We start from the raw sequence: 11,526 nt of genomic DNA on the forward strand, positions 1-11,526 counted from the left end.
GGAGCCACCTCCACCTGGCCAGTCTTGACACCACTGCCTGTGTCAGCCCCTCCCAGTTCTTGCTGACCCACCTCTCCGAGCCCAGGTACACCCCCAACACTTTAAGCCCTTCACAACCCCACTGCAAACCCCTGGAAGCAGAGGAGGAGCCCTATCCCCCATGCCCCACATAACAGAGCTTTGCTCTTTCCCCAGTTTACCTTAGCTGATGAAGCTCCCTCATACACCTTCAGACTGGTCTCTAGTTCCTGCATATCTTGCCCATCCCTGACCATCACAGAAACATCATCTGCATATGCTGAGACTGCAATTCCTGTCACCACATCCATGCCTGTCCAGCACACTCCCCGCAGTCTCCTGCGTAGCAGTCCTAAAAAGGCTCAATGGCTAGTGTGTACAGCTGCCCAGATAGAGGGCATCCTTGTCTAATGCCCCGTCTCACCCAGACTGGCCTACTGAGCCCCCTCCCACCTTAACCATACATGACGCCCCAGCATACAACAGCTTCACACAGGTCACAAAACTCTTCCCAAACCCAAACACAGACATCACATTAAACAGATACTCATGATCCACTCTATCAAAAGCCTTCTCTTGATCTAAAGAGACCAGTCCAAAGTTCACATTAGAACCTCTCGACAAGTCCAACATGTCCCTAATCAAGAACAAGTTGTCCGTGATTGAGCGTCCCGGTACACAATATGTCTGGTCCTTGTGTATTATAGAGTCCAGATGGGACTTCAGTCTGTTAGAGAGGACCTTGGCAAAAATCTTGTAGTCCGCACAGAGTAACGCCACAGGCCTCCAGTTCTTAAGTTCACACAAGTCCCCTTTTTTGGGCAGGAGAGTCAGAGCCGCCCGACGGCAGCTCATCGGCAACTCTCCTACCCCTACGCATTCTCGCAACACGCAAAAGAAATCCTGTCCAATTGTTCCCCAGAATTTTTGTAAAATTCCACTGGAAGTCCATCAACCCCGGGTGCACGACCGGGGACATCTGGGTTACTGCCTCTGCCAGTTCATGTGACAACAGAGGAATGTCCATTTCATCCCTCTGTGCCCGAGAGAGCTTAGGGAGTCCTGCGAACAAGACCTGAGCACACATAGGATCACACATTTCTGCCCTATACAATTCAGTATAAAACTCCACAGTCCGCTCCCGCATCTCCCCCACCACAGAGGTCACCCGCCCATCAGACAGCCGTAGACAATGCATACCCTTGGCTTCACTGCTCTGTCTTTCCAAACCAAAGAAGAAGGAGCTGGGAGCATCCATCTCCTTGAGCATGGAGAACCTAGCTCTTACAAGTGCTCCCTTTGCTTTAACCTGGAAAAAACTGCCCAGGTCCCTACGTAATTCGGCTAAGTTAGCCTGGAGGCCTACATTGCCTTGCCCCACCATCTCTACCTCCATCTCACTAATACACCGCTCTAGTTCCCCCAACACTCTCCTAGCCTCTGAGGATGAGAGAGCTGTGTACTGTTGACAGAAAAGCCGAATTTGCACTTTCCCCACATCCCACCACTGACTCAGAGACTCATACTCCTCTCTTCGCTGCCCCCATCTTTCCCAAAAAGTCTGGAAACCTGAGCAAAAAGTGGCATCTTGTAAGAGCTTTACATTGAACTTCCAATAAGATGCCTGCCGGGGCCCTGGTGAAATAGACAGCCGAGCCATGGTTATGTGGTGATCCGAAAACCCCACTGGGAGAATGGTAGCACTCAGAAGCCTATTGCTCTGATTCCTGGACATGTAAAACGATCAAGTCGAGCTGCACTCACCCTAGCCCCAAAACCTTCACCCACGTATACTGTCTTGTGTTTGGATGTTTAGTTCTCCAAACATCCACTAGGTCAAACTGATTAAAGATGTCCCTTAACACTCCCACTGACACTGAATGAGGCTCTTCCCCATTTCTGTCTTTTGTAAAATCCATTGTACAGTTCCAGTCACCTCCGATCACCAGCGTCTCCTCAGGCGCTACTTGTGAGAGTTCCTGTCTAAGACTCCCAAATAGAACCCCTCTTTCTCTCCCTGTGTTAGGCGCATACACATTTATAAAGACAAAACACATGTTGTTAATTTCTGCTTTAACAACAAGCAACCTACCCCTACACACCTCCTTTGAGGAGCAAATTTTTACAGCCAGACCCGGTGCAAAAAGGACTGCCACCCCTGCACTAAGATTTGTCCCATGGCTCAACACACTTGCCCCTTTCCACCAGAGCCCCCAATCAACTTCATTCACCACATCACTATGCGTCTCCTGCAGAAACAACACCTGTACTTGTTTATGTTTTACATATTCACTCAACACACTCCTCTTTCCCGCATCTCTGGCGCCATTTATATTGAGCGAGCCTACCCGAAGAGTCTCCATAAGAAGTGGGAGAAAAGCCAGCAGAGAAATAGACCAATAGCAAAGCTCAAAAAGCCCCAGTGTCAGTAAGAAATTAAACATTTAAACAGTGTCTGAAGGTAAACCTTTACGCACTGTTGTGACCCACTTCCTCAACCTAAACCGTTTCTTGGGTGAGAGGACACCATGCCCCTCATTTCTCATAGCATGTTGTACTGATCTTACAAACTTTCTAGGATCAGGAAAAAAGCCTCAAGATTAACTTTTTTCCCCTTAGTCTCATTCAGGAACCTTGTCAGTTCTCTCAACGTGTACTTAGACCCCTCTGGTTGACTGGCTGTCAGCTCCGGGCCAATTGAAGAGGAGTCTGAAAAAATACCTCCTCATCCTCTTCCTCAGACTCACTTTCCTCCTCTTCTCTATCTCCCACCCTGACCACCTGCCCTTTCTCTCTGGTTAGGGCCTCACCCACAGCAACAGGCAACATTTCCATGGTGCCTTTGTCCACACCCTTTTTCTTTTTCCTCTTGACACCCTCCTCCTCCTCCCCTAATCTCTTACACTTCCCCACTATACTCTCCTCATCCACTAGAATAACCTGACTAGACGCAGTATCATCTGCACCACCCTCCATAGCATGACTAGGGCCAGCCTCAGCTACAACACCCTCCATAGCATGACTAGGGCCAGCCTCAGCTGCACCACCCTCCATAGCATGACTAGGGCCAGCCTCAGCTATACCACCCTCCATAGCATGACTAGGGCCAGCCTCAGCTACAACACCCTCCATAGCATGACTAGGGCCAGCCTCAGCTATACCACCCTCCATAGCATGACTAGGGCCAGCCTCAGCTACAACACCCTCCATAGCATGACTAGGGCCAGCCTCAGCTACAACACCCTCCATAGCATGACTAGGGCCAGCCTCAGCTACAACACCCTCCATAGCATGACTAGGGCCAGCCTCAGCTACAACACCCTCCATAGCATGACTAGGGCCAGCCTCAGCTATACCACCCTCCATAGCATGTCTAGGCCCAGCCTCAGCTACCCCACCATCTCTAGCCTGACTAGACCCAGCCTCTGCTTCTCCACCATCTCTAGCCTGACTAGACCCAGCCTCATCTACACCACCATCTCTAGACTGACTAGGCCCAGCCTCTGCTGTCTGCATCTCCTTACCCCTGCATTTTCACCTCGATTTCCCCCTTGCGCTCGTACCCTCCCCTTGTCTATGGCCTTTATGTGGGCACGCAAAGCTCTTGTGCCCCAAATCCCCACATTCAAAACACCGTAGACTATCTGTGCTGGCAAAACCTGCATAGAGCCCTTCCCCATGCCTCACTTTAAAATGCACATTTAGCTGTTGCTCATTATTGTTCAGAAACATAAACACTTGCCTCCTGAATGAAACAACGTGCTTAACGGCATCTGCCTGAAAACCTGCTGACAGTACACGGAAACCGCTAGCAAACTTACCAAAACGACTCAGCTCTTTCCTAATTTGATCATCCGTAATAAACGGAGGCAAATTTGCCACTACAACTCTTGTTGAAGGGGTAGAGAGAGGTGAAATTGACACCAACACATCCCTTACAAATATTCCGCTAGCAATTAGCCTACCGACCAAATTAGCCCTTTTCATGAACACAACCACAGCCTTGTTCATTCTAGAAGCAGAATGTATAAACTCAGCTCCTACCTGTTCACCGACCGCGAGCAGAACCTCCTCCACCTTAACTCCGTTCTCAGGAACACACCTGAAACCATGCTGAATCGACAGCGTCTCCTGCGCACTAGGCTGAGAAGCCATTGCGCACACTATACCTTGCAACCCCCGGAACGTTACTCTGTCCTCTTCCACCCTAACTTTGAAAAAGAAACTTTGGATACCGCTAAAAACAAATATTGCATTAACCCTCCACCATAGAAAATAACATGTAAAGAAAAGAATAGAATCAAGAAAGTTAGTTAGGATAGAGCTTTCCACACCAAACACTCAAACTCCAAAAACACCCAGCATGCACCGAGAGAGAGAGAGAGAGAGAGAGAGGGAGAGAGAGGAGAGAGGGAGAGAGAGAGGGAGAATGAGAGAGAGAGAGAGAGAGAGAGAGAGAGAGAGAGAGAGAGAGAGAGAGAGAGAGAGAGAGAGACTTTTGACTTTTGGTCTTGCTTTATTGAAACATTCTTAATTCATTTAAAACTCACCCCCCACTCCTAAAATAAATAAAAATAAAAAATAAATAAAAATACACAAAAACCATCTCCTACAACCGTATATCCAAAACTTCTTCCCCAGCAATACAGACAGCCCCCCCAACACACCATATCTCCTCAAACATCTCCACACATTTGATCATTTTATAGAACTCAAACTCAACCCTAAGGCGCGCAGAGACCATCCCATGAAACAGTAGTAAAGGGTCTGTTATCCCCCCACCTTTGACCCTGTTCCTCCTTGTTAGCCAAATAGCTAACTTTGCCTGAGCAAACAGAAAATTCAACAAAACACATTTTTCTTTCTCCTTACTCGAATACCTGTATCCCATTATAAACATCCCAACAGCAAAAACCACCCCCAACCTGTCACACAGACATTCCAACAGAGACATTAATGGCATTAACCTGGTGCACACAGAAAACACATGAATTACAGTTTCTTTCATTTGACAGAAAGGACACCCCTGCCCAATTCCCGGATCAACCCGTGCCAACCAGCTGTTAGTGGCCAGGGCTCCATGAAGAACCCTCCACTGGAGGTCCCCTGACCTCTTTGGTACTGGGGGTTTGTAGAGCGCCCTCCATCTAAAACCCACCATACTCTCCGCCCCACATACCCCCTGCCACTGATGTGCCTTCACTCCTGTTAGGCTTCTAATGCTCCTCACCTTAACGCAGAGGTTGTAGAGGGCTTTACCTCCCACCCCTCAAACTCCCCCAGGCTCGGAGTGTTAAAATCTAACAAGTCCTCCAGACCCCCTTGCCAGTCTCCAGTCTCTGCCGTCACCTGCAGTGGCGGGAACATTGGTGGCCCCTCTCCCTTTGGCCTCTCAAACACCCCCTTACCGGCTCAGACAGTGCCTCCTGGACCTCCTCCAGGAATCTCTCCAGCAGCCTAAGAGACGTTATTCCTGTTTGTTGCGCCAAGACCTCCGGGGTTTTCCACCCCTCCTCTCCCAGCAGTCTCAGGTCACCCAGCCTTTGTAAACCCCCTGCCATCAGTTGCCTCTGCAGGGTGGCCGACTGAACCGATCTCAAAGGGATGGCTGGGTTGTGGAAGATGGGCTCCTCCCACACCCACTGCCCAGGCTCCACACCCCCTTCTCGTGTGGGCCTTAGCAGCTGCCAGGCCCTCAGCACCGCAGAGTAAAACTCTGAGAGACCTGCTGTACTCAGCCTCTCCAGCTTCATGAGGAACAGCTGCCGGTCCAACCCTAATCCGCCAGCTCTCCTCAGCAGCGCGCATGCTGGTTCCCTCCAGCCAACATCAGTGTGGTACAGCAGTCTCTGCACCGCCTTTAGTCTGAAAGCAGCCATCCTGCTCTCCAGTTCCACCAGGCCCTGTCCTCCTTCGTGGACGGTCATGTACAAAACTGCTGCCTTCAGCCAGTGATGTCCCGACCAAAAAAAGTCCACCAGCTTGCGTTGCAGGTCTGCAAGCAGACCGGCGGGGGTTGAGGACAGCCAGTTTATGCCACAAGGAAGATGCCACCAGGTTGTTGATTATCAGCACCCTCCCTCTATATGACACTTGGGACAGGAGCCACCTCCACCTGGCCAGTCTTGACACCACTGCCTGTGTCAGCCCCTCCCAGTTCTTGCTGACCCACCTCTCCGAGCCCAGGTACACCCCCAACACTTTAAGCCCTTCACAACCCCACTGCAAACCCCTGGAAGCAGAGGAGGAGCCCTATCCCCCATGCCCCACATAACAGAGCTTTGCTCTTTCCCCAGTTTACCTTAGCTGATGAAGCTCCCTCATACACCTTCAGACTGGTCTCTAGTTCCTGCATATCTTGCCCATCCCTGACCATCACAGAAACATCATCTGCATATGCTGAGACTGCAATTCCTGTCACCACATCCATGCCTGTCCAGCACACTCCCCGCAGTCTCCTGCGTAGCAGTCCTAAAAAGGCTCAATGGCTAGTGTGTACAGCTGCCCAGATAGAGGGCATCCTTGTCTAATGCCCCGTCTCACCCAGACTGGCCTACTGAGCCCCCTCCCACCTTAACCATACATGACGCCCCAGCATACAACAGCTTCACACAGGTCACAAAACTCTTCCCAAACCCAAACACAGACATCGCATTAAACAGATACTCATGATCCACTCTATCAAAAGCCTTCTCTTGATCTAAAGAGACCAGTCCAAAGTTCACATTAGAACCTCTCGACAAGTCCAACATGTCCCTAATCAAGAACAAGTTGTCCGTGATTGAGCGTCCCGGTACACAATATGTCTGGTCCTTGTGTATTATAGAGTCCAGATGGGACTTCAGTCTGTTAGAGAGGACCTTGGCAAAAATCTTGTAGTCCGCACAGAGTAACGCCACAGGCCTCCAGTTCTTAAGTTCACACAAGTCCCCTTTTTTGGGCAGGAGAGTCAGAGCCGCCCAGCTCATCGGCAACTCTCCTACCCCTACGCATTCTCGCAACACGCAAAAGAAATCCTGTCCAATTGTTCCCCAGAATTTTTTGTAAAATTCCACTGGAAGTCCATCAACCCCGGGTGCACGACCGGGGACATCTGGGTTACTGCCTCTGCCAGTTCATGTGACAACAGAGGAATGTCCATTTCATCCCTCTGTGCCCGAGAGAGCTTAGGGAGTCCTGCGAACAAGACCTGAGCACACATAGGATCACACATTTCTGCCCTATACAATTCAGTATAAAACTCCACAGTCCGCTCCCGCATCTCCCCCACCACAGAGGTCACCCGCCCATCAGACAGCCGTAGACAATGCATACCCTTGGCTTCACTGCTCTGTCTTTCCAAACCAAAGAAGAAGGAGCTGGGAGCATCCATCTCCTTGAGCATGGAGAACCTAGCTCTTACAAGTGCTCCCTTTGCTTTAACCTGGAAAAAACTGCCCAGGTCCCTACGTAATTCGGCTAAGTTAGCCTGGAGGCCTACATTGCCTTGCCCCACCATCTCTACCTGCATCTCACTAATACACCGCTCTAGTTCCCCCAACACTCTCCTAGCCTCTGAGGATGAGAGAGCTGTGTACTGTTGACAGAAAAGCCGAATTTGCACTTTCCCCACATCCCACCACTGACTCAGAGACTCATACTCCTCTCTTCGCTGCCCCCATCTTTCCCAAAAAGTCTGGAAACCTGAGCAAAAAGTGGCATCTTGTAAGAGCTTTACATTGAACTTCCAATAAGATGCCTGCCGGGGCCCTGGTGAAATAGACAGCCGAGCCATGGTTATGTGGTGATCCGAAAACCCCACTGGGAGAATGGTAGCACCCAGAAGCCTATTGCTCTGATTCCTGGACATGTAAAAACGATCAAGTCGAGCTGCACTCACCCTAGCCCCAAAAACCTTCACCCACGTATACTGTCTTGTGTTTGGATGTTTAGTTCTCCAAACATCCACTAGGTCAAACTGATTAAAGATGTCCCTTAACACTCCCACTGACACTGAATGAGGCTCTTCCCCATTTCTGTCTTTTGTAAAATCCATTGTACAGTTCCAGTCACCTCCGATCACCAGCGTCTCCTCAGGCGCTACTTGTGAAAGTTCCTGTCTAAGACTCCCAAATAGAACCCCTCTTTCTCTCCCTGTGTCGAATACCTGTATCCCATTATAAGAGAGAGAGATTATTAAACACTTTCAAATGCATTCAGGAAGGAAATCTCTTTAGCCGACATGTTGCGGTTCATCTGATGAAGGATTGACTTGATCTATAAGCCCAGCACGACAGTAAAACGGGCAATAAGATACACTGCAAGAAAGGGAACACAGGACCCTGTCTTTCAAAGATAATTCGTAAAATTCCAAATAACTTCACAGATCTTTATTGTAAAGGGTTTAAACACTGTTAAATGAACCATTAACAATTAACAATGCACCTGTGGAACGGTCGTTAAGACACTAACAGCTTACAGACGGTAGGCAATTAAGTTTTGACCCGCTCAGCCCAGTCAAAACTGTTCGCTGCTCTGGCCCCCCAATGGTGGAACAAACTCCCTCACGACGCCAGGACAGCGGAGTCAATCACCACCTTCCGGAGACACCTGAAACCCCACCTCTTTAAGGAATACCTAGGATAGGATAAAGTAATCCTTCTCACCCCCCCCCCCTTAAAAGATTTAGATGCACTATTGTAAAGTGGCTGTTCCACTGGATGTCATAAGGTGAATGCACCAATTTGTAAGTCGCTCTGGATAAGAGCGTCTGCTAAATGACTTAAATGTAAATGTAAATGTAAGGTCACAGTTATGAATACTTAGGACAGTAAAGAGGCCTTTCTACTGACTCTGAAAAACACCAAAGAAAGATGCCCAGATCCCTGCTCATCTGCGTGAACGTGCCTTAGGCATGATGCAAGGAGGCATGACATGAGGACTATTGCAATGTCCGTACTGTGAGACGCCTAAGACAGAGCTACAGGGAGACAGGACGGACAGCTGATCATCCTCGCAGTGGCAGACCACGTGTAACAACACCTGTGCAGGATCGGTGCATCCGAACATCACACCTGTGTGACAGGTACAGAATGGCAACAACAACTGTCCGAGATACACCAGGAATGCACAATCCCTCCATCAGTGCTCAGACTGTCTGCAATAGGCTAAGAGAGGCTGGACTGAGGGCTTGTAGGCCTGTTGTAAGGCCCCCCTTTGTTCAGGGACACATTATTCCATTTCTGTTAGTAACATCTCTGTGAAACTTGTTCAGTTTATGTCTCAGTTGTTGAATCTTGTTATGTTCATACAAATATTTACATATGTTAAGTTTGCTGAAAATAAACACAGTTGACAGTGAGAGGACATTTCTTTTTCTGCTGAGTTTATATACCCGTAGAAAACGGTTGCAGGTCGGAGGGCCATCAAGCGAAACAGACCAATGAAGCACAGGTAAACTGTGACTCTCTAAGGACTGGGTAGCGTAGGGGGCACACCCCCTCCACTTCTCCCTTCCCTTGGCGCGGGTTCTGGGCTGGGAGGGATGGTAGGGTGGCTTTGGCTCTCGTCCGAGCTCGGATCCCCGCGTCTCCACGTGGCCTGGGCTGCACCATCCAAAGTGTAATTAGTAACTTCACCTTGCTCGAAGGGATATTCAGTGTCTGTTTTTTATATATTTACCAATCTACCAATAGGTGCCCTTCTTTGCGAACCATTGGAAAACCTCCCTGGTCTTTATGGTTGAATCTGTGCTTGAAATTCACTGCTCAACTGAGTGACCTTACAGATATGTATATGTGTGGGGTACAGAAATGGGGTGGTAATTTAAAAATAATGTTAAACACTATTCTTGCACACAGTGAGTCCATGCAACTTATGTGACTTGTTAAAACATGATTTTCCTCCTGAACTTATTTAGGCCATAACAAGAGGGTTGAATACTTATTGACTCCACACATTTCAGCTTTTCATTCATTGTTAGATTATAAACATTTCTAAAAACATATTTCTACTTAGACATTATGGTGTATTGTGTGTAGATCAGTGACACAGAATCTAAATGTAATCCATTTTAAATTCAGGCTGTAATTACAACAGAACGTGGAACAAGTAAAGTGATGTGAATACTTTCTGAAGGCACTTCAGGGTTCTTTATAGAGCCTTTATGGAGAATGGTTCTACAAAGAATATTTTTCAATTTCAAAGATTCTTTGTAGAACCATGCAGGGATTTTCTTCCAGTTTAATAGCCATATTACACTAACTGGAATGACACTGTCACCACACCCCAAATATTCTAATTAGCCCCAGCCCCTACATTTTAAATAATTTATCACTAAAGGAAATAACACTTTTTTGAATTGTAAAGAACTTTCAGTCAGTATGGTTCCACATAGACTGACTGTCCTTTGGCTACAGTGTTTACATAATTGTTACATTTGTTTAACCGCAACTCAAATTTTGCCCCACCTCTCTCTCTCTCTCGCTCTCTTGTTCTCTCTCTTTCTCTCTCTCTCTGTAGATTGCCTGACATTTAAAAGATAAATCTCATCTCTGGAATCGCTGAAAAATAGTTTCAGATGCTTCTTTAATTAATTACATGTCAGTAATCACTACTCTCTCTCTCTCTCTCTCTCTCTCTCTCTCTCTCTCTCTCTCTCTCTCTCGCTCTCTCTCTCGCTCTCCCCCTCTCTCTCTCTCTCTCTCTCTCTCTCTCTCTCTCTCTCTCTCTCTCTCTCTCTCTCTCTCTCTCTCTCCTCTCCCGCTCTCTCTCCAGTATAACCAGGAGTATGATGGTAATTTCATCAGTGCAGTGATTGTCTCTCTGGTCCTCGCTGCTCTCTTTGGCCTTATCTATCTTCTGATGATACCACAGTACGTACGTACACACACGCTCGCACGCTCGCTCGCACGTAGGCACGCACACGCACACACACGCGCACACACACACACACACACACACACACACACACACACACACACACACACACACACACACACACACACACACACACACACACACACACACACACACACACACACACACACACACACACACACACACACACACACACACCAGATCCAAAGCAGTATTGGATGTTTATCCAGGTCCCGAGGACGTTAGGAGATGCCTTCAATACCATCCACTAGGGGCAACGGTGAGCACTATTACCATCAAGTAGGCTCTATTGTTGCAATGTATACCAAAACGTTGGTACTTTTTCAATATTAGAACATGAGAAAACGATTCGGTACTAGAATTTTTGTTGCTTTCGTTCTGTCAAACGTTTCTCACGTCATATACCCATTGAGAGGATTGAGTCTGTCTAGTAATTTGTCTGGATCTTCTCAAGGGGGCAGTAGCTAGTCAGGATGTGCTTGTGCATTCAGCTGACACAACGCAAGCCACTTTGAGAAGTAAGCGAGAGGAGAAAGAAAATGCAAACAGCTTGGCTTCTTCTAACGAAAACATCATCCCTCCACGCCCGCAGCTTGTTGGCAAAACTGGCTGCAGATGTGAACTATGGGA

General features: G+C 48.1%; 1 protein-coding gene across 1 annotated transcript in view; it reads left to right on the forward strand.

Moving 5' to 3' along the window:
• Positions 1–11,526, forward strand: part of adcy1a (adenylate cyclase 1a) — a 237,776-nt gene that overhangs the window by 186,609 nt on the left and 39,641 nt on the right. The window contains exon 10 of the mRNA XM_052461503.1: positions 10,774–10,871. Coding sequence (XP_052317463.1) covers positions 10,774–10,871 — 98 coding nt within the window. The remainder of the gene's footprint in view (positions 1–10,773; positions 10,872–11,526) is intronic.

The sequence above is a fragment of the Oncorhynchus keta genome, chromosome 1, assembly GCF_023373465.1.
Source record: "Oncorhynchus keta strain PuntledgeMale-10-30-2019 chromosome 1, Oket_V2, whole genome shotgun sequence".
NCBI classification, from domain to species: domain Eukaryota; kingdom Metazoa; phylum Chordata; class Actinopteri; order Salmoniformes; family Salmonidae; genus Oncorhynchus; species Oncorhynchus keta.